The sequence below is a fragment of the Lethenteron reissneri genome, unplaced genomic scaffold (assembly GCF_015708825.2).
Source record: "Lethenteron reissneri isolate LAM-NWPU_2019-01 unplaced genomic scaffold, ASM1570882v1 scaffold_185, whole genome shotgun sequence".
Classification (NCBI taxonomy): domain Eukaryota; kingdom Metazoa; phylum Chordata; class Hyperoartia; order Petromyzontiformes; family Petromyzontidae; genus Lethenteron; species Lethenteron reissneri.
In genome coordinates, this window is record NW_026891608.1 from 217,561 (window position 1) to 244,900 (window position 27,340).

Consider the following 27,340-nt stretch of genomic DNA (forward strand, 5'->3'; position numbering starts at 1 on the left):
ACAAAGATCCCCCGTGCAGCCTCAACAGAATGGCGGGGGCAAGTGCTGTTAGTAGTAGCGAGTAACAGCGCCTATGGGGCCGTCCATAAATGAGGTCACGCGCTTTTGGCCGATTTTAGACCCCCCCTACCCCCCATCGTCACACGGCGTCACAAAAAGTCAGACTCCCCCCTCACAAGCTCTGCCCTGCCCCCCGCCCCCCCCCAAAAATAAAAATGCTTCAAATCGCTTTAAACTCTTGTCATTGTAGTGCGTATTTAATGTGGCGCTGCACTCTGATGTTATAGGACAAAATATTTAGTAAAACGTATATTCAGTTAAGTAGATTGTGTTGTCTATATTTATTTAAAGTTGCGCATTTTGATGTGACGTCACATTTCTCAACCCCCCCCCCTAGGTGCGTGACGTCATTTATGGACGGCCCCTATGAAGGCTACCGGCACTGTGGCACACGAGGTGGTGGGTGGCCATCACCACGCCCGGCCGCCTTTGTCTCCCCAGTGTCGATGTTTACTACACACCACCGCTCCAGGTATCGTACATAGAGCTATGCATAGGGAGACTCATAGACCAGACTCAAATAGAACCACAGACATCCACAGACACACTTAGAGACCCACACTCATCGAGACCCATACTAAAACTAAACTATTTTGATGTTACCAGTTAAGGCCCACCGAGCTGTATAGCTCTCTTTCAGAAGCGACCTGACCATCACATATAATAGCGCAACGAACTGGCTCATCATCATCATCATGTTTAGAGAACTAGTGATGGTCAGCTCGCTTCTGATAAAAGAAAAAGCTACACAGCAGCTTAGTGGGACCTTATGCCTGGTGAGATCAACTTAGTTTAGTATGCGTCTCTGTGGGTTTCTATGGGTGTCTGTGGGTCTCTGTGGGTCTTTATGCGTCTCTGTGGGTCTCTATAGGTAGCTGGGTCTATATGGATGTCTATTGGTGTCTGTGGGTCTCTATGGGTGTCTGTAGGTCTCTATGGGTGCCTGTGGGTCTCTGTGGGTCTCTATGGGACTCTGTGGGTTTCTATGGGTCTCTGTGGGTCTCTATAGGTCTCTGGGTCTATATGGATGTCTATGGGTGTCTGTGGGTCTCTATGGGTGTCTGTGGATCTCTATGTATTTCTATGCGTTTAGAGTATTTGGCTGCTGCTATCAATGTCCACGTGGTGATGATGATATCAGCCACGTGGCTGATTTTCTATCTTTAGTGATGGCCCAGCTCGCTTCTGATAAAAGAGCTACAAAGCAGCTCAGTGGAGTCCTTAAGCCTGGTGACAATAAACAGGAGCAGTGAACAGGAGCAATGAACAGGAGTAGTGAGCAGGAGTAGTAAGAGTTAAACAATAAAGTGTAGCCCAGTTGCCCGGCTATAGTCCACGGGAGATCCGTGAGTGCTGGGTGGATCACTTCAGCAGCAGCAATAAAGATAAAAGCCAACGTGGTCACTGCCGAGATCAAGTGCAGTGAGGGGTCCTGTAGTGAACACTGCACAGATAACAAATGTAGGTGGCGTTTAAACGGTGGTAAACCAAACTCACTCGAGTCAAAATAACAACAGTGCAAGTGCAATGCGAGTGCAAGAGAGAGACAAAGGCGGCCGGGCGGGCGTGGTGGTGATGCTGGCCACCTACCACCAGCCCGCACCCTCCTGTGTCACGGGTCTCTGTGTCACTGTGTGTCTATGGGTCTCTGTGTGTGTCTCTGGGTCTCTGTGTGTGTCTATGGGTCTACGTGTGTGTCTATGGGTCTCTGTGTGTGTCTATGTGTCTACGTGTGTGTCTATGGGTATCTGTGTGTTATCTATAGGTCTCTGTATGTTAACTATGGGTATCTGTGTGTGTCTATGGGTCTACATGTGTGTATATGGGTCTCTGTGTGTGTCTATGGGTCTACGTGTGATTCTATGGGTCTATGTGTGTCTACGGGTCTCTGTGTGTGTGTCTAAGGGTCTATATGTATGTCTATGGGTCTCTGTGTGTCTATGGGTATCTGTGTGTGTCTATGGGTCTCTGTGTCAATCACGGCCTCCAGGCTGACACCCAACCCAATACAGGGCTCACATCTGGAATAAAATTCCAGAAACTCCGCGGTTGCTGCGTCAGCGATCTGACCTCTGAAGCATCCAACCACCTGAGCGTTTTGAATGACGCGCCTGTGAATAGTGTGCGTACGTGTGTGTGTACGTGTGTCTGTTGAGGCTACCGCGGGGGGTCCTTGTCTTTGTTGAACTTCGTTCAAGGCCATTGTGAACCTCCAAAGGTGAGAGACGCTCAGACGCAGATCGTGAACCGAGGATCTGAGCTGACTCAGCGTGTTCGTGACACAGCCATTGTGAAGGTCTTGCACATCGCACCCACTGGGAAACACCGTCAACGCACGACGTCTGATTGTTGTTTGTTGTTGTTCTAAGATGCAGAGATGACGTTTTACATTCCAGCACAGCCAGGCAGCCATGAAGCCAGGCAGCCCAGCACGCTATAGTAGTGACGCGTTTATTTGTCAGTAAAGCTCATGAGGAAGTGTGGGGGGGGGGGGAAACCCCAAAACCAACATCGCCATGTCGAGTCTCTCTTGCGCAAGTCACGAGACACAAATAGGCAATACAGACTCTGGCGAAGCTGCTACTGCTGCTGTGTATTTGGAGTCTGCGTCTCTCTCCCCGTGGTGGTCGCTGCGTGGATTTTTCACTCTGAGTCCTCCGGTTTTCCCCCTCTTACATTTAGAATCAACGTCACCACGAGTTCAGAGTCTTTGTCTGCTGCTATGATGATGATGATATCAGCCACGTGGTTGAGCTGCTCTCATTAGTGATGGTCCAGGTCGCGTCTGAAAATGAGTTAAGTAGCTCAGGGAGCTTTAACTGGTACAATACAAAAAAAATTCGCGTTTCTTATTTTTTCAACGTTTTAACTTAATCTTGATATGAAGCTTTCGTGACTGCAGGAATCCATACTCTTTGGTTCTTTCGGTAAAGTCAAGTAAGTAGACAAATAATAGATCACGACGTTTCGATCGCGACACAAGCAATCGTCATCAGGTGGGACAGCCACTTGATTCCTCTATGTTTGTCGTGGTCAAATCTTGTAATCAAGATTTTGTCTACTTCCCGTTGTCCAATCAATTCCACATTTTGCCCACGTACTCGGATACGGTGACAATGCCTGTATCAAAGTCGGCATGAATTAATCAATTAATTCGCTACTTTAAAGCAATTTACATTTTGTATGGACGCCTTATTATATATATTTGTGTAGGTCAAAAACGCCATTGACGCACTTCTCGACCGTGAGTTAAGCGAAGTTGTTAACGAAACCGTTGTTTAAAAAAAAACTTTTTTAAAGGAGTTTATTCATGAATTCCATCGGAATCGCGCCTTGATTCACATAAGGTGAGGCTGGGCTATGGGTGCATCGTGTTTGTACTGCTATGTTTATGTTCTAGTGTGTGTACTGCTGTGTGTGTACTGCTGTGTGTGTATTTCTGTGTGGGCAATGATGTGTGTGTACTGCTGTGTATGTACTGGTGTGTGTGTGTACTGCTGTGTGTGTAATGACCCCAAGCCAATGTGCAGCCTAACGGCCATTCAAAGATAAACCAACGTCTCTGATTGGAGGAACGAGGCCTCCACGGGGATTGGTCAGGAGGCAAGGACCTTTTGCAGTGATTGGAGGAAAAGTTTTGAATGAGAATGGGCGGGAAACGAAGTGGAACTCGGAGGCGACGGTTTGGAGGGGAAGGACGGGGATTGGCTGAGGGAAATGGAGTGAGGGAACATTCGAGACAAGGGGGCTGAGGGCTATATAAGAGGAGAGGGCACGATGCGTGGAGGAAGATACAAGCTGGAAGGCAAGAACGAAGCCGAGGGCCTCTTATTGTGGAAGTCTTCAAACAATAAGTAAAATGAATTTTTTTTAAACACGCTTTTATGAAATGTACCCTACTAGTAATGGAAGAACTCCACGACTCCAGGAAGTGGCCCCAAAGCTTGCCATAACGTAAGGGACCGTGGTGATTTACAACCAACGTTAGTTGACCGTGGACAATTAGACCCAAGCCGAAACATAACGTGAAAATGAATGTTTCTGTGTGAGTCTGTGGGTCTCTGTGTGAGTTGGTAGATCTCTGTGTGAGTCGGTAGGTCTCTGAGTCGGTGGGTCTCTGTGTGAGTTGGTGGGTCTCTGTGTGAGTCGGTGGGTCTGTGTGTGAGTCCGTGGGTCTCTGTGTGAGTCCATGGGTCTCTGTGTGAGTCGGTGGGTCTCTGCGTGAGTCTGGGTCTCTGCGTGAGTCGGTGGGTCTCTGCGTGAGTCGGTGGGTCTCTGCGTGAGTCAGTGGGTCTCTGCGTGAGTCGGTGGGTCTCTGTGTGAGTCGGTGGGTCTCTGTGTGAGTCGGTGGGTGGCCAGCACCACGCCAGGCCTTCATAGGCGCTGCTGCTGCCACTCGCTAACAGCACTTGCCCCAACATCATGTTGAGGCTATAAGGGGGATCTTTGTCTTGTTTGCGTGTTATCTCTTGCGCGCGTGTGTGGGTGGTGCCTCTCCAACTAATGCAGACGGTTTATTGGAGTTTGTAGTTTTATGGATTGTTTTATAGTTGAGTGAAAGGCGATGTAACGACTTGCACGTTGACTGTGCTCGTGCCGTAATTAACGACACCCTGAGACTCAGCAGTGCCCACAGACTCAGCACTGCTACCTATAGACTCAACACTGCTACCTATAGACTCAACATTGCTACCCACAGACTCAACATAGCTACCCACAGACTCAACACTGCTACCTATAGACTCAACACTGCTACCTATAGACTCAACACTGCTACCCATAGACTCAGCACTGCTACCCATAGACTCAGCACTGTTACCCATAGACTCAACACTGCTACCCACAGACTCAACACTGCTACCCACAGACTCAGCACTGTTACCCATAGACTCAACACTGCTACCCATAGACTCCACACTGCTACCCATAGACTCCGCACTGCTACCCATAGACTCCACACTGCTACCCATAGACTCAGCACTGCTACCCATAGACTCAGCACTGCTACCCATAGACTCAGCACTGCTACCCATAGACTCGGCACTACTGCCCATAGACTCAGCACTGCTACCCGTAGACTCAGCACTGCTACCTATAGACTCAACACTGCTACCTATAGACTCAACACTGCTACCCATAGACTCAACACTGCTACCCATAGACTCCACACTGCTACCCATAGACTCAACACTGCTACCCATAGACTCAGCACTGCTACCTATAGACTCAAGACTGCTACCCATAGACTCAACACTGCTGCCCATAGACTCAACACTGCTACCCATAGACTCAACACTGCTACCCATAGACTCAGCACTGCTACCTATAGACTCAGCACTGCTACCCATAGACTCAGCACTGCTACCCATAGACTCAACACTGCTACCCATAGACTCAACACTGCTACCCATAGACTCAGCACTGCTACCCATAGACTCAGCACTGCTGCCCATAGACTCAACACTGCTTCCCATAGACTCAGCACTGCTACCCATAGACTCAGCACTGCTACCCATAGACTCAGCAGTGCTACCCATAGACTCAGCACTGCTACCCATAGACTCAGCACTGTCACCCATAGACTCAACACTGCTACCCATAGACTCAACACTGCTACCTATAGACTCAACACTGCTATCCATAGACTCAGCACTTTCACCCATAGACTCAGCACTGCTACCCATAGACTCAGCACTGCTACCCATAGACTCAGCACTGCCCATAGACTCAACACTGCTACCCATAGACTCAACACTGCTACCCATAGACTCAGCACTGCCCATAGACTCAACACTGCTATCCATAGACTCAACACTGCTATCCATAGACTCAGCACTTTCACCCATAGACTCAGCACTGCTACCCATAGACTCAACACTGCTACCCCATAGACTCAACACTGCTACCCCATAGACTCAACACTGCTACCCCATAGACTCAGCACTGCCCATATACTCAACACTGCTACCCATAGACTCAACACTGCTACCCCATAGACTCAGCACTGCCCATAGACTCAGCACTGCCCATAGACTCAACACTGCTACCCATAGACTCAACACTGCTACCCCATAGACTCAACACTGCTACCCATAGACTCAGCACTGCCCATAGACTCAACACTGCTATCCATAGACTCAACACTGCTATCCATAGACTCAGCACTTTCACCCATAGACTCAGCACTGCTACCCATAGACTCAACACTGCTACCCCATAGACTCAACACTGCTACCCCATAGACTCAACACTGCTACCCCATAGACTCAGCACTGCCCATAGACTCAACACTGCTACCCATAGACTCAACACTGCTACCCCATAGACTCAGCACTGCCCATAGACTCAACACTGCTATCCATAGACTCAACACTGCTACCCCATAGACTCAACACTGCTACCCATAGACTCAGCACTGCTACCCATAGACTCAGCAGTGCCCCTGTACATGAAGCAGTCCCCCTCTTTAGCCTCCTTCCATTCCTCTCTGAGAGCCTCCTCAACTGTACTCCATCGCCCATCCGCCTCCTCTTCTCCCGTCTCAACACTCCACTCCGTTCACACGTGACCCCCACGTGACCCCTGCTCCAGACACTCCACCCTGAGCCTCGCTCAGCGCTTGCCCCAACAGCCTGTTACAGGCTACACGTGGTGGTGGTGGTGGTGCTACTTACCAAATAATAATAGTACAAATATTGTTGTTGCTTTTGTTGTTCCAAGTGGAGAAGTCGGGTCCATTCCTTTACGAATGTAGGACAGGAATTCTGTAAAATGAACAAGTTACAAACGATTTACAAATTAATTCATCGTTTGGCATGAGGGTCACATCTCCCCACATCACCGCGCGGCAAGACTCGTCAACACGAGACAATGAATCTCAATAGGAGCTCTCTCAGCTGGTGGTTAAATAAAGGACCTCAAAAACAGGAGACAATCTCAATGGGGTCTGAATCTCGGAGTGAGTTAATGAAATTTGGGATTGAATCTCCCGGTTAGACCGGTAATCACAGAGCGTAGTCCAACCGGTTCCTCAACTGAAGGCCACGGCAGCATTGCTCGCATACCACTCACGAACCTGTCTGTGTTGTTCACTCACCTGAGAGGTACGCGCCTGAAATACCAAACAAACGATCCCAGTTTAATTCTAGATTTTAAGCTTTCGTGCCTGCAAGGATTCATACTCTTTTCGGTAAAGCCACGTAGGTAAAAATAAATCATAAATAATATTAAACAATAGTTTCTTGCTGTGGTTGTCCCACCTGATGACGGACGCTTGTGTTGTGCCCGAAACGTCGTGATTTATTATTTTATTTCTACTTTTATTATTTATTTTTCCCCTACGTGACTTTACCGAAAAAACCTAAGAGTACGACCCCAGTCTGACTTCTACTAACAGACTGTCGGTACTCATTTGAGGCTGAGTCGACCTTAGGGCAGTCCCGGGACCGGCTCAGATCATCGTCACCCGCGGGTGTTGAGCCCCGAGCGGGAATCGAACTCGTCTCGCCGGGTTCGTTCCGCTACTCGCTGCCACTGCCGCTCCGCACACACAAAGTGCAAAGATCAAAGTTCTCAACTCGCCCAACTGCACAAAAACAAAGATCACCCACGTAGCCTCTAACAGACTGCAGGGGCAAGTGCTGTTAGCGAGTAGCAGCGCCTGTGAAGGCTACCGGCACTGTGGCACACGAGGGGGTGGGTGGGTAGCACCACGCCCGGCCGCCTTTGTCTCCCTAGTGGCGATGTTTACGAACATTTGAGGCTGAGTCGACCTACACACACATCGCCTCGCACGCTTTGGGATGCGCTTCTGCGGCCGTCTGGAACGCTCTTGCTTGCGATATTGGGACGCCACTTTAAAATCATCTGGATTGAGCACTCATTTGTTTAGAACTGAGTGCTGTTGCTGTGCTTAGATTGGTGTCCTTCACACGCAACTCCGATTAGCCGTGGTTGGCTACGTACGGTGACTGTGACGTCACCACGTCGCCAGTGCCAGGCTAGGTGCACTTACACACACACTCAAACACACACTTACTCACACTCGCACAATTACACACTCACACACTTGCACACACTCAACAACAACAACAACCGCCATTCGCCACTAAGTGGCGGTGACGTCACCACGATGCTTGTGCCAGGCCAAGTGCACCTTAAGGCCACGTGAAGTGTCGAACGCCCGCTGGCAGGAGATCACGGGGCAGACCCAGGTGCCACGGATCGACTGACCGAGATGACTGGCTGATGCACCACCTTTGCCCCCTACTGTACCAACTTGCTGTGCTTTAGCCACCCCCGATCTTGACACCGCTGGTACCAGTCATCGGCCAGTCCACTCAGCTCCATGTCCTCCTGTACCACATCACTCCATCTCTTCTCTAGCCTGTGCCGCGCCCGTTTAGCCCCCTCGATCCGGCCGAACAAAAGCTGTTTAGGCATGCGGTGGCTGGGCATGCGGGCTACATGACCCAGCCAACGCAGCCTTGCCTGCCGGAGGAGCTCACCGATGGGACTTTGCCCAGATCTTTCCAGGATTTGTGAGCTCCTCACACAATCCAGCCTGACACACACACACTCACACACACACACTTACACACACACACACTCTCACACACTCTCACTCTCACACACTCTCACTCACACACTTACACACTCACACACTTACACACTCACACACTTACACACTCACACACTTACACACACACTTACACACTCACAAAGAGTTAAATCCTCACCGTTGTTAGCCCATGTCACAGCTCCGTGGGGTGAACGATGATGATTCGATGCACGTGTTGAGTGGCACCGCGTGTGTGTGTAGAGTGTGCGAGTGTGGCTGTCACTTCTAGATTTGAAGCTTTCGTGACTGTAAGGATTCATATTCTTAGGTTTTTTCGGTAAAGTCACGTAGGTAAAAATTTAAAATTAATAATTTGAATGTTTTACCTACGTGACTTTACCGAAAAAAATCTAAGAATATGTGGCTGTCACCTCTGCGTGAATGTGTGGCTATCACTGCGTGTGTGAGTGTGGCTGTCACCTCTGCGTGTGTGAGTGTGTGTGTGGCTGTCACCTCTGCGTGTGTGTGTGAGTGGCTGTCACTGCGTGTGTTTCATAGCACAGTGGGTGGTGCTACCTGCCCCGTCACACTCTGACAGCCCAATGGGTGCTTCACCCCCCACCCCCTCTCCGTGTTAGACGACTGTGACTCAGAAGGAAGTGAGATGACTCTGGGGTTCTCTAGTCCAAGGGGTGGGTGGAGTACAGCACAAACAACGTCACAGATGTTAACTTTATTGTTTGGGTCTTTCGGTAAAGTCACGTAGATAGCTTAAAAGAAAATAACAAAAAACTAAAAATAGAACGTTTCGATCGCTTGTGTTGCGATCGAAACGTCGTAGTTTTTCTTATTTTCCTTGAACCTATATACGCGACTTTACCGAAAGATCCGAAGAATGTGAATTCCTGCAGTCACGAAAGCTTTAAGTCAAGAGATGTTAACCACCTCGCCTGGTCTACAGGAGGTCGTGGCTTCAATCCCGACCCTGACGCCTGCTGCTGTATATTTTTAGTTTGCTTGTTCACTCTCCCCGTGGTCGCGTGGATTGTCTCCGGGTCCTCCAGGTTTCCCCCTCCACATTCAGCATCGATGTCACCACGAGTTTGGAGTCTTTATCTGCTGATATCAACGTCCACGTGGTGATGATAACATCAGCCACCTAGTTGAGCTGCTATCAATTGTGATGACTAGGTCGCTTCTGATTAAAGCTACACAGCTCAGAGGGGTCTTACCTGGTCATCAAAACATAGTTTAAGTATAGTAATAGGTTTTAACCCTTTCAACTGGTACAAAAACTGACACCTTTATACAAGGCATCATGTTTGCAATAACCACAACACAAGCATTGCAAACATGATGCCTTGTATAAAGGTGTCAGTTTTCGTACCAGTTGAAAGGGTAACAACCTATTACTATAATTTGCCACTGGTAAAGGAGGTCTCATAGTGTAAATGCTTACCCCGAGCTCTCAATACTATGATAGTGCGCTGTCTTTGAGTTGTACGCCTTTTGGCGTCATCTGTCCCAACACCAATGGAGACTAGGCTCTAAGAAAAGCTGTCTCGGGTGTGGACTAATCAACTTCAAAGACACTGCATATCATTATCATCATCAGAGTTGTTTCTTTTTGTTTGCATTTTGACTGCTTGTGTTGTGGTTATTGCAAACATGATGCCTTGTATAAAGGTGTCAGTTTTTGTACCAGTTGAAAGGGTTAAAACCTATTACTATATTTTGCCACTGGTAAAGGAGGTCTCATTGTATAGTTTAAGTATTTTAGTAAAACATTAAACTCATCACGAGACATCCTGAGGCTGTCTCACGTCTCCCGAAGTCACAGGGAGCAGCACCCAGGGACCTGCAGACCGCCATGGTCGTGGTAGTGAGGAGTGACGCGTCGCTCGTGTGAAGTGCACAGAGAGTCTGTGGCGGAGTGCTTGAGCAGACCGAGAGAGCCACGGCAGAAAGGACTACGACGCCATGGCGGAGGTGACGGTGGTGAAGGAGGGCTGGCTCTACAAGCGTGCTGCAAGCTTATTGTAGAGGTGGTTACGGGAAGGGAAGCGGATAAACACACAGGGGTGTCTACATCCACACACAGAGGTGTCTACATCCACGTCTGCAACGGTTAACTCTGGGGGGCTATGGGTGGCGCTGTGATCCCCCATAGCCCCACCCCTCGGTGGCGATTGGTATAAAAGGCGGGGAGCCAGAGGGCTCAGGGTCCAGTGTGAAGCTTTAACCAGCGAAGACTGAAGACCGGCAAATAGGCCCTGGAACTCCCCTGGCTCGCTGTCCTTCTCAGGGCCGGGCAGGGCAAGCCAGTGGCGCAGCCCTTAGAGCCTCAGGACCGATGTTCTTGTAAGAGCCGGTCTGGTCGGCTGGGTGCCGGGATCCGTGCTTAACCAGGGCCGGATCAGATAGCCTCCCCTTGCACTCTTAGCGGAGGACTGGGAGTAGATCAGTCGGGGATAGTGCTAGGGGTGTATTCCTGTTGAGTACGGGTGAAGGGGCCGTTACCCCTTCAAGTGTTGTGTTACTGCCCCTTGGTTTAAAAAACAAGTGTGCCTCGACTATGTCGTCTCTGTCTCGCTGAGAACCCACTACAACATGACTCGGGCGATGAGAAATCAGGCGCACAGGCCGACAGAGAGGGAACTGCAGACCACGCTCCGCTCGCTGTCCTACAAGCTCGAGGATATGAGCCAGAGGTCGCAACCGGGTACCCGATACCCATACCCTACCCGATACCCGGCTACCCGTACCCGGCCAGGTACGGGTACCCATTTGCGACCCTGGTGCGGCCGGGTACGGGTACGGCTAAGGAATCAAAACCCGTTTGCGACCTCTGCTCAACTCTACAAACGGCTACCCTCGTTACTTCGCGTCCATACTTGTTGTTCAATTTGCCACTACACCTAATGAAACAGCTTATAGACACTTCTACACTCCATCATTGTATCCTTTTAAACCCTATCTTTGTCCCATTACTTCACCAGCACTCCTTCCAAACTTCATTCTGCTCTTAAAAATATCACCATCTGCGAGCTGCTGCTATTCGTCCAAGGTTCGCCGCTCTTCATCCTTGAGCATCTTCTGGCCGAGTCTCCTCCCTTGGGATCTTGCGTCGGCTGAGGCGAGACATCCCACCGCTGCCACCAGATGAAGAGAAGTCGGAGACTGGTTAAGCACTTTTTTATTCTTCAAACAAGAGCCACACTCGTTCCTCAAAACCAACCACGAACACGCATATCACAGCCCCTTTTAAACCCTCCATCTCCACCCTGCTTCCTAATCCACACCTCTGTTTCGCGCGCCGTGTGCGTGTGACGTCAGTGCCCTTTAATCCCTTGACCCCCGTCTAGTGTATTCACGTGCGCGTGATTGGTGTGTGCTATGTTGAGTGCGGAGATTGTGTGTCCGTGCGGTGTGAGGATGGCTCGGACATCCCCTACACAGGCATACCTCGTATAGCGCTCAAGATGCGTTCTTGGTAAATAGTTGCTATAAGTGGTATGCCTGTATTTCCTACCAATAGGGGTAAGTCGTAATTGTAGCCATCACAATGACCCGTGCTTGTTTCTGGGGTCAAAATTCTTGCCGTTAACCCAAAAACAACTCAGCATCGTTGTTGTGGCTTTGGAATCTACGTTGTCGGGTTTTGCTGAAAAACATCTACGGAAACATGTGGGTAAATGGTGATAATGGGGTTTGGTTCACGGTTCCTAACGTACGATAGAAAGAAAAATGGCGGGCGGCTGAACCTCACTGCCTCCTCACTCGAGGCTGGAAACACCACGTGACCTGGGACCCCCAATGGGCCGCTTGAGAGACGAGACGGGAGACAAGATAGAGATAAGATGGAGATAAGACGGAGGTAAGACGGCACCCCGTGTGTTCTTCCGCGGCAGCATCATCGCGAGCAGTGCAGTTACAACGCGTACATACATCTCGTGATCAACCGCGAATGGTCCAGTCACAGGGGCACGATCGGCCAACTCCGTACCTCAAAACTTGGGACAAAACTGCACATCCGCGATAGCTAAACCCACGAGAGGGAAGAGTTTGCCGTACTCGAATATAAAAATATATTTTTTTCACAGAATATAATTCACCTTTCATCGTCATATCACGGCACAAGGAATCCACTTGTAAATGTTGCAGAGCGGTGCGACCCCGATGTGTGAAACAAACGGCTGTGAATGGGACTGGACCCGACTTGTCACAAGAATCCTTCGTTCCCTCAATACCTCCGCACATCTGGGCCCGCAATGCCTCGCACGATTTACCTTGAGACGTCGCACGGCAGCCAAGCAGACGTTTTAATTATCGGACAAAGAGGTATGATGGGACAAATTTACGCGATGGGTTTTGTTTTGTGCAGTCCATTGGTGACCGGGCTGAGACCATCAAACTCACTGCATTTGAGAGCCCAGTTTAATCACAACCATGTGTCTAAGTCTGAGGTTCTATAAAGTGTACTGGTCTATATTTTCATGAATGGGTCACTATATTAGCCATTGACATTCTGTGTGAATGGTTGGGTCTCTGTGTGAATTTATGTGTCCCTGTGTCCATTAGTGGGTCTTTATGCGCGCCTTTGGGTCTCTATGTGAATATATGATCTATATGTGAATATATGGGTCTCTTTGTGAATCTGTGGGTATCTGTGTGAATCTATGGCGTCCATGTGGATAAATGGGTCTATTTGTGAATCTATGGGTCTCTGTGTAAATTGTTACGGGGTCTCTATGCCATTCATTTGTGGGGCAGCATGACAATGCACCTTGCAAAATGGACGTAAAGCTACCACGTGTCTGGGAGGCTCAACCGTGACACGTGGTCAGCTGGTTGCCCCTCTCTCCACCACCAGCAACGCCCACATTTCTATAGCCACGCCCACACAGTTGAGGTCTCGCGTTCTACATCAACATTTTCAGACGGTCCAGACCAAACCAGAACTTTGGTAGCTTTGCGTTAACCTCACGAGGCATTGCGGTTCAACTTCACATCGCTGCGTTGCCGGCGTCTTGATCATTGGCTCTATGAGGGTTAGTTTCTAGCGGTGATGAGTTGATTAGTACAACTTGCTGTATAAGTTAAGGTGGCTTGGGACTGGTTGGCTGAACTTCTGGGTTCTCTAAGTTGAGGTCTCACATTCTCCTTCTTCATCGTTTGGCTCATCTCCTTGCTCTGCCGGTGCAACTTGACCTGTTTAATAAAGAGAGGTAAGCGATGAGTGCGTGATGAGGCTAAGTGAGCAGTGTAGGATTGTGCAATACGTGCATAGATAACGAATGCAGGTACGTGTACAACAGCCATTCACAACAAGGCAGTGACGTCACAACCGCGCTTGTGCCATGCTAGGTGCACTTTGAGGTTCCGTGATTTGTCAAAGGTTCCCTGGCAGGAGGTCACGGAACAGACCCAGGTCTCGTGGGTTGACCGAGATGGCTGGCAGATGCGCCACCTGTGCCCCCTACTGTGACAACTTTCTGCGCTTTAGCCGCCTCCTCTGCCATCCGTTGTTGTTGGAGGGCGACTGTCTCCAGCTGCTCAGCAGCGTCCTTCACGAACCTCCTGCACAGAGGCCGATCTTGACACCGCTGGTACCGTTCATCGGCAAGTCCAATCAGCACACACACACGCGCCCAGTGTGCTACTAAAATACCGCACTAATTCTTGGGTGGATTTCCCCAGTCATTATACATTTTCTAAAAAAATTTAAGTTCTATGAAGACCAAACGAAGCAATGGTATTGCTTTAAAACATCATAACAGAACAATCGATCATGCACCAAAACGTAAAAAAACTATTATTGACTCGAGCTGCGAGCCCGAATTTAAGCAACTTGTTGAGCACTCCCTTCTCTTCCCAGACAGTCTGGAACATCCTTCTCGCATTCACAACCTCCAAGCAGTGCCGGATTATCCTAGTAGCAAAGGTAGCATATGCTACTTATCAGTGTCTTATTATCCTCGTAGCAAAAGTAGCTACATATGCTACTTATCAGTGTCTTATTATCCTCGTAGCAAAAGTAGCTACATATGCTAGTTATCAGTGTCTTATTATCCTCATAGCAAAAGTATCATATGCTAGATTTGAAGCTTTCGTGACTGCAGGAATTCATACTGCTAAATTTTGCATCCATCTTCTCGGTGACCTCGGATTAGCCGAGTTCACCCACCCTCTCTGCGATTACATTTACTTGCAAATTCCATTCCTAGTCTAGTTGCAGTAGCTCTCTCGCTACATTTCCTCCTCAGCAGTCCGCCCGCTGTATTGTTTCACTTGAAGACGATGGCTTGTGTTGCTATTGAAACGTCGTTTTTTATAAGTTATTTTTTCTATCTACGTGACTTTACCGAAAGAACCAAAGAGTAGAATATGCTACTTATCAGTGTCTTATTATCGGAGTGCTATGGGCCCCGCACTTTCATTGCCCCGCACTGAATGCTTTCAAGCTATCAATTCCGGTTCAGTGATTCTGCACTTGCTCTACTGTGATGTTTCCATCCTACCTGCCTGTTTCAGCTGTTATTTACGACTCTCCGAGTACATCACCAGGCTAAATATCTGTGAGGCAGCCCAGGCACAGGATCCCCTCCACCTCCGGTGGCTGGGAGCTTCCCACATTGACATGCTAATCGCTTTACGTACAAATTCCTTTTCTAGCTCCGCCCACTTACCCTTGGGTTGAGCCCACCAACAATCCGATATAAACTCTTGTTGCAGCAGCTCTTTCTCCTATGTCAGCAGTTCTCCTGCTGTGTTTGTTTCACCTGATGACGGTCACTTGTGTTGCGATCGAAACATCGAGATTTAATTGATTTTATTTTATACCTATGTGACTTTACCGAAAGAACCAAAGAGTATGCTCTATTACTATGTTACTATACCGCCTTCGACTTTTATTAATCCACTGGGTGTTTAAGGTTAGCGATTTGTCGTATTATTTGGCTGTGCAACAAATGAAAACATACAATTACTTTACTATGCAAGTTAAAAATGTATGTGTTTGAATATTTCCAGCCTCAAGTACCCGGCTAATGACTCAAAGTCACTTCCTGTGCCATGGCAAACTTGCGTGACAAACACAACTGTCCCCCATGATGTAGCCTTGACCAGTCAGTCGAGGCAAGTGCTGCTAGCGGGTAACACCTCGAGAGGGTGATGTGGCCAGCACCACGCCCGGCCGCCTTTGTCTCAGCAGTGCTGGCGTTTACACAACGCAGGGAGGTTAGGGAATTGAACCCAGGTAGCTGGTTCTTAGTGCAGTGCGCGCACACAAACACACACACAGAAAGAATGACCCTGACGAGAGTGGCTCCTGCTTCCTGCCTCTATCGCTCTCACCTCATCTTATCCAACTGGGTTCATTGGTTGCATTTCTTGAGGCCTGTTGAGAGAGAAGTGGACACGCGTCAATCACACATCCCCACCCTCGCCCACCTGCAGCCTGTGTCACTGGCACGGCTGAGAGTCTAACTCACGTCTCACACCTGCCTGGCACCCGCATGGAATCACTGACCACAGCAATCACAGACCCTGATTTGACAGACATCCTTTGTTTAACTAGGTGAGAGCCCATTGAGTTCACCATCTCCTATGACTGACGCAGTCTCACATCACCACCCCCACTCATATAGAGCCCCTGTCACTGACAGCAGCCACGGCTGGGAGTCTAACTCAGGGGTCCCAGCCGCCAGGAGCTTCCGCAGGCTCCACTGAGCACAGCTCCGAGTCACGGGCAGGCAGGGAGCTGGATTCAAACTCAGGCCCTTGGAGAGGGCCGGCTCAGGGTCTCTGGTGTGGCCATTGTGAGCCGTGTTCTATCACTCACTGTGAGGTTCTGGTGCAAGTGCGGTCGATACTCACGGGGCTTCTGGTTCTCTTGGTCTCGTCCTTCCTTTGCAGCAAAAAACAACTCCAACAGCAACCAGAGCAGCAAATAGAACAGCAGCAATGACTCCAAGGACGATCGCAGCTACAGGTGATGGAGCTGGAGCTGAGGTTGGGGTTGGGGTGGGTGTTGCGTCTCTCGGTTCTATTAAACACAAACACAGACGACACAGCAACACGTGAACACCCAAGAGATGGACGCAGTCAACGTCTTCTTCCTCTTCCTGCCATGTCCCCCTCCTCTCGTGCGGTCTCTGCCCTGCAGCTCCTCCTGCTCTGCTCGTTGCTGCCTTGGGCCACCTCTGCGTCTACTCCCCAGTCACTAGAATCCGCCGCATTCACCACTTCTACTCCCCTCACTCTCGGCCTGCCCCTCTGTCTCCACCCTGGTGCCTCCACGTTCATCGCCCTCGCGGTTGCCCCCTCTATTGCTAAGGCAGCCCCAGCCGTGTGAGCCGACTCCCTCTCTCCGCTCGAGTGAGATGAGCACCGCCACTCCCGCCTCCGTCCCCAGCTCTTCAGTTCTGACCGATCCAGTCCTGTGATCGCCGAGATCCATTGCACCTCGTTTCTGTTCTGCACACCATCTGCTCCTCCTGGTTGTCAGGAGGAGCAGACGCGCTGTGGCTTTATTGAACGCGCATTCTGGCTCTACACGATACACCTAATGTGGACTGTTTTCCAGAACACCGGGGTGATGTTTCGGCTTGACGCTGCTAAGACTCTCATCTCCTTGTCGAAAAGTAGTGCTGTGAGGGTGCTGCATCCATTGCAAGGTGTGAATGAATCGACTGTAAGAACGATTTAATTACCATGCATGTTTTACTGTGTGTGTGCGTGTGTATGTTTTGAGTTTTTCGTGTGAAAAAGCAACACACTCGACATACACAGCGATGCAATGGGAATGTTCACACAGTGCCGCAAGCATCTCGCCGTCCAGTCATTGAGGACTTTAGATGGCGAATCGGCGACAGAGTTGGGGGCGAGCGTCGAGCTGGGAAATCATTGTCAGGGGAGATTTATTTACCATGCATGTTTTAGTGTGTGTGGTTTTTTTGTGTTTTTCGTGTGAAATAGTAACACACTTGACATGCACATGGCTGTGCCGCAGAGTACATTTTCGTGGTAAATCTTGACAATAAAGAGAATTTGGATTCTTGCTTAGCGAGAATGATAAAGCGGTGGGTGTTAAATAGATCCAGGGATGTCATAATGCAAACCTGGTTCATTGTGAACGTTCAGCTGCAGATACCCGATGTCTTGCATGCTTGGCTTGTCGTGTCGATAAATCGTGACCTCACAGCGATATCGTCCAGCGTCGTGGGTCTGGATGTCGCTGATGGTGATGGAGACGTTACACGTCGACTCATCTCCCACCCAAGTCACCTGCATCGGCCTGAGGCTTCTCTTTCTGTGTGTGATCTTATACACCTAGATGGCAAACGTAAGAACACACCAGGGCATGACTGTGTGTCCACATAATACACGTGCTCATATTCCGAAAACTGACATAATATGTAAATAACATTGCATTATAACAGATAAATATATAATACACCTAGGAAATTACTCTTATTCAGAGTAGAGAGAACGGAGAGAATTTGAGATTATTATAGTTGAAGATACAACACTATACTGTTGTCTGAAAAACTTTAAAGTTGACAATGGGACCAGAAAAGGAGAGGGGGTGACCTCCAGTGAAATAAATAAGCATGAACGGGCGTTAATAAAGAACATTTAATCATCATTGTGAGCAGGGGGGTGTAAGTAATAGTGTGAAAGTGTGACAGTGACGCACCTTCTCATCGTGTCCGCCTATGGTCCTGAACCACTCCACCAGCGTGTGTCTGATACCCGTGATGGTGCAGGTGTAAAAGCAGAGCAGGAGAGCCGTGCTGCCTACTGTGGCGTCCTTTGCATCCGGGGTGACAATGGCCAGGTCTGTGGACAAACACGGTGGTCACATGAGCAGTGGGAATGAACCTCTAGAGGAGGAGGTGCTGCTGGTCTCACAACGCAGTGGTGACAATTAGGACAGAGAAAGCGGGCAAAACTTTCCGTTAGACGAAGCATCTCTTTAGGTGTCTAGCAGAGCAGTGCAATGTTGGACCCAGGAATGCAACCATAGTCTTCCCCTATTATTTGCCGAACGCGGTTTATCCCAACGCGCCCTTTTCCAGGAACGTAACCCCCGCGTTAGACGCACTCTGCCTGGTTTGTTTAACTGCCAAGAGCTTGGAATTAGCCAAATTAAGTGCAATGTCAGATAACCAAATATAATGTTATAATGGTTGCCTTAGTACTGTTTTGTTTATTTAATTATTTCACCTGTTTAATCCGTTGAGCGGGAACATCTGTTTTGCAAGTGTACCCAGGTGACCAGGCTAAGGTGACAAACTCATGCGACTTGACATCCGGATTTACAAACAGGTCACTTTGTCTTAAACCCAAGCTCTCTAGCAGAGCTAGTTCAGAACTCTGACCTCTGAGTCATCCAGCGTCCTCATTAGCAAAGTTGTTTTAAGGTTGAGTCAATGAAAAGGAGGCCCAAGCCAGGATGGTATGCCAATTGGACAACAAAATCGAAGAGTCACAGACAGGAGTTGAACCCAGATGACCATGGATCTACGTGCACGGTTCTGTCACATGTACATATTCGTGTTGAACTGTTTTCACACCGTACGTAGCCAGGCACGGAGGTGCGGGGGAAGGACAACAAACCAAACACGACAGTCAAAACGTGGATTCGTAGGGTGGATATTGAGTGCTAGGTCTGGGCGACATGACAGATGATGGGAGTACATATTCTTGGTTCTTTCGGTAAAGTCACGCAGATAGAAAATAAAATACAAAAAAAAGATTTAAGCAAAAAAACACGACGTTTCTATCGCAACACAAGCGGTCTTCAACCGCCTGATGAAGACCGCTTGTATTGCGATCGAAACGTCGTGGGTTTTTTGCTTTTATTTTGAATTGTAATAAAAAAAATATTGTATTTGTATTTTCTATCTGCGTGAACAAAGAATATGAATTCCTGCAGTCACGAAAGTTTTAAGTCAAGATGATGGGAGTAGTGAGTGGTAGGACAGACCTATGAAGGACGTGATACAAACCTGTTCGTGGGTGGACAATCAGCTGTAGATACCCAATGTATTGGATGTTTTGTGGAAACACCGTGACCTCACAGTGATATCGCCCAGAGTCGTGGGTCTGGATGTCGCTGACGGTGATGGAGGCGTCGCACTTGGACACATCACCCACCCAGGTGGCCTGTAAAGGCCAGTGGCTGCTCTCTCCAGCGGTGTATTTATAAATCTGTGGTCAATAAAGGTGAAAGCATCACACAGATTAAATGCGTCATTTTTTTTCAGTATAAAATTTGTTCAAATAAAACCCGAGAATTGTTCTGTCTCCAGGGCTGCAACTGAGTTGGAAAAAGGTAGTGTGTGGCCTGTAGCATATGTTTTAACGGAGCCCTAAATAACAAAAAAACATTAAAACACGAATTTCTTACTTGCATAGTAAAGTAATAGTATTTTTTTAATTTGCTATACAGTCAGACAATACAGCAAATCGCTAACCTTAAACACCCAGTCGTTCATAAAAGTTGAAGGTGGTATCGTACTATAGTAATAGAGCAAGTGCAGAATCACTGAACCGGAATTGATAGCTTGAAAGCATTTAGCGCGGGGCCCTTGAGAATGTGGGGCCCATAGCTGCATATCTAGCTACTTGTGTTACTAGGATAATAAGACACTGACAAGTAGCATGTGTTACTTGTGCTACTAGGATAATAAGACACTGACAAGTAGCATGTGTTACTTGTGCTACTAGGATAATAAGACACTGATAAGTAGCATGTGACACTTGTGTTACTAGGATAATACGACACTGACAAGTAGCATGTGTTACTTGTGTTACTAGGATAATAAAACACTGAAAAGTAGCATGTGACACTTGTGCTACTAGGATAATAAGACACTGACAAGTAGCATGTGACACTTGTGTTACTAGGATAATAAAACACTGATAAGTAGCATGTGCTACTTGTGTTACTAGGATAATAAGACACTGACAAGTAGCATGTGATACTTTTGCTACTCGGATAATAAGACACTGACAAGTAGTATGTGATACTTGTGCTACTAGGATAATAAAACACTGATAAGTAGCATGTGACACTTGTGCTACTAGGATAATAAGACACTGACAAGTAGCATGTGATACTGTTGCTACTCGGATAATCCGGCACTGGGCAGGATTAACTGTTGACAAAGGAGCTTCACGTGGAGACATGTTTTCAAATGGCTGCCCATGACTCTGCCCAGTCACGTGACCAGGGGCCCTCGATATGAATAGAAAATACCAATCCTGTTAATCTGCGATGGATGTTATAAATGCTCAAAGGTCATGTGACCAGGTTTACTAACAATACTATAAATTCCACGTTTGCGCTTGCTGCAATTTAGCAGTAAATGGCGCACAGAACGGACAGAGGAGTAACTCACCCTCTCTTCTCGCCCGTCTATTATCCTGAACCACTCCACCAGCGTGTGGGTAACGCCGCTGATTGTGCAGGTGTAGGAGCAGGGCAGGATAAATGTAGTGCCTGCCATGGCGTTCATTTTATCCGGGGTCACAACCACGAGTTCTAGGGAAACCACACACAATGCCCACATTAGTATATTTTCTTATATAATGTAATGTATAAACTCAAAACATTTGTCAGTGAGAATGCGTTTTAAAAGTACAGAACCGGCAGTCCTCGTCGAACGCGGGGAGTTACGTTGCTGGAAAATGCCATGATGGGCACAACTTTGTTCGCCTTCCTGCCTTCGAAATGATCACCCCCTCTTTGTGTAACTAATACTCCAAGATGCCCACCCTCGTCATTGTACTAACGGATGCTGAGTCGTTCTCATGTCGTGTGTGTACACTCAACGCAATACAAAACCCCCGTCTCCTTTCTTCTTCCCGCACCACGGCACTCACACCCGACACTCGCCACTAACAGTCCTTATGACTAACGTCCTCAATAACTAGATTCATGCGGTAATGTGTGAACTTTTTCGTTGTGCTACTGCTGTGCGTTTTGAGTACATTACATTATCACAATATATCGACACATATCGACATGTTTATAGCGCAGCGCTAACCACTACACTACCGCTCCCCAACAACAACAACAACCGCTATTCGCCAATAAGTGGCGGTGACGTCACCACGGCGCCTGTGCCAGGCCATGTGCACCTTGAGGCCACGGGAAGTGTCGAACGCCCACTGGCAGGAGGTTACGGGGCAGACCCAGGTGCCACGGGTCAACTGACTGAGATGACCGAGATGACTGGCTGATGCACCGCCTGTGCCCCCTACTGTGCCAACTGGCTGTGCTTTAGCCACCCGGCGCTCCACTCGTTGTTGTGAGCATCGCTCCTCCGCCCTCCGTTGTTGTTGGAGGGCGACTGCCTCCAACTGCCCAGTAGCGTCCTTCACGAGCCTCCTCTTGACACCACTGGTACCAGTCAACGGCAAGTCCACTCAGCTCCACGTCCTCCTGTACCACATCACTCCATCTCTTCTCTAGCCCGTGCTGCACCCGTTTAGCCCCCTCGATCCGGCCAAACAAAAGCTATTTAGGCATGCGGTGCCTGGGCATGCGGGCTACATGACCCAGCCAACGCAGCCTTGCCTGCCGGAGGAGCTCACCGATGGGACTTTGCCCAGATCTTTCAAGGATTTGTGAGCTCCTCACACAATCAAGCCTGGTTAAACCCAGGATGGATTGTAGGCAGGCCAGCCTAAATGTTTCTAACCGGCGAAGATGTTCCATTAGGGGTGTCCACGTTTCGCGAAGCATAGAGAAGAGAAGGAATGACCGTGGCCGACAAGACCTGAAGCTTCGTGCGGAGCGATAGACCAGGTAGCTTCCACACAGCGTTACGCAACCGATGAAAAGATAATGCCACTCGACTGATTCAGAGTGAGACCTCTGCTGCTAAACCAGAGCCGGACATGAGCACACTGCCAAGGTATGGTAAACTCTCCACTCTCTCCACAAATGCCCTATCACCAATTGGGAGTTGTGGGGGTGGAGTGTCCAGGCAGGTGCTTAGTTTTGGTGGGGCTGATGGTAAGGCCCTACCTCTTAGTGGCACGGTCCAGTTTGAGCAGCAACTTCTCCTCTGAATGAGCAGCAATTACCAAATCATCGGCATACATAACGTGGTTGACCAATAGGGAGCAATCCCTTGACCGTACCCGGGCATCGATCAGCCTCCCATTATATCTGTACCAAATAGAAATTCTTCCAGTACAGCTATTGAAGGCTTCACGAACTACGTGGTCAAAATAGATGTTAAATAATGTGGGAGCCAGAGGACATCCCTGTCGCACCCCAAGGTATACAGGGAATGGCTCTGACTCCCGGCCACGTAGTTTTACCCGGGCCCGCTCACCATCATGAAGGTCCTTAATGATCGTGAGCAGAGGGTCAGGGACTCCGAAAGCACGAAGAACAACCCAGAGCCCAGGTCAATAAAGCAGAGATGTAGGTCTTGTTGGAATTCCCTACACCTCTGCTGTAGCAGACGGACAGAAAATATGGAATCTGTGCAGGACCGCCCTTTCCTGAAACCACATTGGGGCTCAGCAAGCCCCTCCTCAGCGTGCCTAGCAAGGCGATGTTGAATAATCCTTGCCAAGACCTTTCCCGGCACACTGAGGAGTGAGATACCCCTGTAGTTGTTACAGTCTGTGCTGTCCCCCTTCTTAAAGAGGGGAACCACCAGGGCATCCTTCCAATCCTGCGGAACCCGTCCAGTGGTCCAGACTGTTGTTATGATGTCATGTAGGGAAGTCTGTGCACAAACGCCACCCTCCCTCAGCATTTCGCTTGGGAGATCATCTCTGCCCAGTACCTTTCCTGGTCTCAGACTCTGGATCACCGTCAGTACTTCCTCAACAGACGGCACCTCAGCCAGCCACTCACAGGGGGTGGTTTCTTCTTCCAATATTTGAGGCACCGCAGTCTCAGCAGGGTCATCCCCACTTTGTGCCACATTATTTTCCTGGCTGAGAAAGTTCATCTCCCCCAGGACCTCACAGAAATGTCTCAGCAAATCTGCAAACCTGTTCCTGGAGGTCGGGGATTGGATAACCGTTTTTTCTCCTAATGATGGTAATGCATGTGGCGCTGGAGGTTACTTTTTGATGGAGTTAAATAGCGATTTGTGATCGCGGGCCACTGAGGCAGACTCCATCTCCTCAGCAACCCGCGACCACCACCCATCCTTGCAGCACCTCACGGTTCTCCGAACCTCCGAGCGAAGGCTGCGGTAAGCCTCCTCATTCTCTGACGTCGGATGCTGTAGACAATTATAGTGGGCCTGTCGCTTTTTCTCAACCATCCTAAACACCTCCTCTGTCAGCCAGGGTCTCTGAGGAGGTCTGGACCATGTACCCAAAGCAGCCATTGCAGCTGCATGAGTCACAGTCCTAAACCTCGCCCATTTACCCTCGACATCAGGAGGAGTGGGGGACGATGCCAACCCCAGCCGCAAGCGATGATGAAATTCTCGCTTGCAACTTTCATCAGCTAACTAAGACCAGGCCACCATAGTTTGGAATGGGGTCCTGGGTGTACACCCACCACCGGAGTGGAAGAACGGCAGGCACATCTTACAGATAACTAGTCAATGGTCAGAGGGCAGATCAGCTCCACGGTAGGTCCTGGTGTCAAGGACATGGGCTCGCATCTACTGGTCCATCACTATGTAGTCCAGCAATGTTCTTGCTTAGACCCCGCATGCATCCATGATGTTGTGTGGATGCGCCGATGCCGGAACAGCGTGTTGGTAATTACAAGCCCATGGGCTGCATAAAAATCTAGCAGCCTCCTACCAGTCATTGAGCTGATCTGGCCCATGCCTTCCAATCACTCCAGACCAGGTGCCAGCATCATGACCAACTCGGGCATTGAAGTCAACCAACAAGATGACTCTATCCCGAGGGGCCACTTTAGCCAGCACCTGTAACAGGAGGTCATATAAGGCATCCGACTCATTGGCCTTGCCAGCATCCCTCCATGGATATTTATCTTCGGTGGGGGCATAAGTAACCACGACCACCACTCCTCACCTCCGGTTGTTGGGAAGGCGAGCCCAAAGTAGCCTGGGGCTTACAGCTTCCCACACCTCACCACCATGCTCCCACGCTCCCTTCATTCTTTTGTTCAGAAGAAGAGCCACACCCTGTTGTTTGGCAGTCTCCTGCCCCGAGTAGAGGACTGTCCACCCCTGATGGTGGCAGGAGCCAGAGCTGGTCCACCGGACCTCCTGAATGCCACAGAGATCCAGGTGGTACCGGTCCAGCTCCCGACAGAGGAGTGGCAGCCTCTCCTCCGCAGTGAGCGTTCGAACACTCCATGTGGCCATCCGTAGTGGCTTTTCGTTGTTTCTGGAGGAGCCCCAAGGGTAAAAATTCAATCTCCTGGCTCCGCCAAATGTGGTTTGGCCAGGAGACGTCATAGACGCCTGCCACCCCGGGGCCTCTGGCACAAGCTTATTAGTTAGATATTTCAGTCGTGGTTTAGTGGTAATTTATTTAAGGTGGAGGGGTTACCAGCCCCTCGCACCCGTCCAGAGCCCCCATTTAGCCGCTGTGGTGGTCACAGATGCCCTGAGGGGAAAGGCCAATCGGAATTGGCCCTCCCCCCACGACACTGCCCACGACAACATTGCCCAGCCAGCACCGCGAGGAGGTAGGGGGTTAAAAAAAAAACATACCCACACGCGCACACAGACATACACGGTAAATACATCATTCTTACAGTCGATTCACACATTCCAACGGACGCAGCACTCTCACGTGACTACCTTTTCTGTTTATGCAGATACAAAAATGTTCGCAGCGTCAAACTGCGTATTACCGAAATATCACCCCTGTGTTTTGGAAAACAAACCCCATCAGGCACAACCGTCTAGATCCACAACACACCTTAGATGAAGCCAAATGTTATCCCCGTGTCCCGCTACTAATATACACATTAATCGGGATTTCTCACAGAGTAGTGCAACGTGTCTTGCTAGAGAACAGTCCGCAGAGTGGATATCACAGAGCTGACTCTCAGATTCCTTCAAGCGACCTCTGCTGATCCACGCAGTTGGGAGCAGGACTTTCCCAAATTTCTCTTCCACATAGAACAGCGCTTATCACATGACAATGGACCAGATACTTTTAATTCTCAAGAGATTTAATTTCGTCAATTAATTGCAGAAAGGGGGGGCTTAGTCCATCAACTCACTCGACTTAGGACTCGGTGAACTCGAAGGCAAATGTCTGGACTTGAACCCAATCTTCTGAGTGGCGCTAGCTCAGAACTCTGACCTCTGAGTCGGTGAGGAGCAGTCAAAGGTTCTGATGTTCATTGGTGGTGATGAGATCGTAGCCAGGGGTTGAACTTAGTTCACCGTGGCACTGGGCCCATGGTTTTAAAGTGTACATGTTGAGTTCTATATCAGGTCTATAGGATAGATGATAGAGTTGTGGGTGGTAATATAGACGACGTTTGAAGATAATAACACAAACCTGATGGACTCTTGACATTCAGCTGTAGATACCCAATGTCGTGCTTGATTTGTGGATACACCGTGACCTCACAGCGATATCGCCCAGAGTCGTTGGTTTTGATGTCACTCACGGTAATGGAGGCATCGCACTTGGACTCATCACCCATCCAGGTGGAATGTAGAGGCCATTGTCTATCTCCATTGGGGAATTTATAAAGCTGTGGTCAACAAAAGCGAGAGCATGCACAGATCAAAGATGTATGTATGTTGTATGTATGTTGTATGTATGTTGTATGCATGTTGAACTTCTTTGGCACAGTACATAGGCAACCGTGCTAATTGGAGGTGCGGGGGAAGGACAACAAACTAAACATAAATATCAGTTTTAAGAAACGAGTTTTCAATCTAGATGATTATTTAACAGTGTGTAGCTCCAGTGGCTTCCTAATATTTGGAAGGCAGAGCAACCAAGATGGCCGCAGCAGCGCATGTGAGACCGCGCGATGCGGTGACCATCTTTGTTCAATGGCCAGCCAAAAGCCGCTACGAGGATAACCAGAGTTTATGCCTAGAATGAATAAGAATGTCTTTAACATCCATTGGACACCTTTTACCGGAATCAAAATACAGGAGGTTGTAAGATGTAGAGTAAGCACGGTTGGCTACGTATCGTGTAAAGAAGTTCAACGTACATACATGCACGAGACCTGGATATGAGCTATTCATTCACGATCATATGTACGGACGTTATGACATCACAATGCCATGTGACGTCATAGCTTTTGTGCATATCAAACAATCCACCAGCACATGCATGCTAATTGCATTGTCTACCAAAATGTATATCAATATAACCCTGGGAGGAAATATTTTGAGACAGGGTTTTGGATCACCCACGCACCCTTCACCACTGGCTACGTATGCATAGAGTCCTAGAATTAACGTGAGCAGATACAGATACAGCAGTAGCTGTAGCACACTATAGGGCAGTCCTCAACTTACGAATATAATTAGATCCTGTGACCCATTCGTAAGTTGGATGTTTGTAAGTTGGTGACTGCATGTACATGGTTCCAGTGATGTCATTTTTGTATTTCATTGGTAAATGTTATTAAATATACTGTAATGATCGAGATAAATTACCATTATGTACTATGAATAGGGAAAGAAATATGTATTAATTGAAAGAATGGGTTCAATCTATGGGACCTTTTTGCCAGTATCAAAGTATGAAAAATGTTTTACCCTTTCT

At 48.7% G+C, this 27,340-nt stretch overlaps 3 protein-coding genes across 5 annotated transcripts in view; 1 reads left to right on the plus strand and 2 right to left on the minus strand.

The window, feature by feature from the left end:
- LOC133339383 (uncharacterized) overlaps positions 1-9,144 on the minus strand; it is a 44,660-nt gene extending 35,516 nt beyond the window's left edge. For all 3 annotated transcript variants that reach the window (XR_009754724.1, XR_009754723.1, XM_061547524.1), the window contains exons 1-2: positions 8,799-9,144; positions 6,735-6,824 (exon numbers count right to left, since the gene is read on the minus strand). Coding sequence is in view for 1 of the 3 variants with exons in the window: in XM_061547524.1 (XP_061403508.1) it covers positions 6,735-6,824; positions 8,799-8,940 (232 nt within the window). In the remaining 2 variants the exon portion in view is untranslated. The remainder of the gene's footprint in view (positions 1-6,734; positions 6,825-8,798) is intronic.
- Positions 1-27,340, plus strand: part of LOC133339382 (cell adhesion molecule DSCAML1-like) — a 195,313-nt gene that overhangs the window by 125,725 nt on the left and 42,248 nt on the right. The gene's annotated exons all lie outside the window — the stretch shown is intronic.
- On the minus strand, positions 11,800-26,320 carry LOC133339390 (cell adhesion molecule DSCAML1-like). Its single transcript, XM_061547533.1, has 8 exons — positions 26,108-26,320; positions 21,031-21,173; positions 19,636-19,837; positions 18,321-18,463; positions 17,743-17,953; positions 16,499-16,667; positions 15,977-16,019; positions 11,800-13,831 (listed from the first exon to the last, which is right to left on the minus strand). Exons 1-7 carry the CDS (start codon positions 26,253-26,255, stop codon positions 15,983-15,985), a joined length of 1,053 nt encoding a protein of 350 aa, XP_061403517.1. The 5' UTR covers positions 26,256-26,320; the 3' UTR covers positions 11,800-13,831; positions 15,977-15,982.

Bases quoted from the DNA above. Each gene is read 5' to 3' on its own strand.
- LOC133339390 (XM_061547533.1), bottom strand. From the start codon at position 26,255: ATGGGTGATGAGTCCAAGTGCGATGCCTCCATTACCGTGAGTGACATC. The intron at 19,838-21,030 runs GTGAGTTACTCC...TATTGACCACAG, and splicing joins TAGACGGGCGAGAAGAGAGG to ATTTATAAATACACCGCTGG. The intron at 16,020-16,498 runs GTGAGTATCGAC...CTCTCTCAACAG, and splicing joins CCAAGAGAACCAGAAGCCCC to GCCTCAAGAAATGCAACCAA.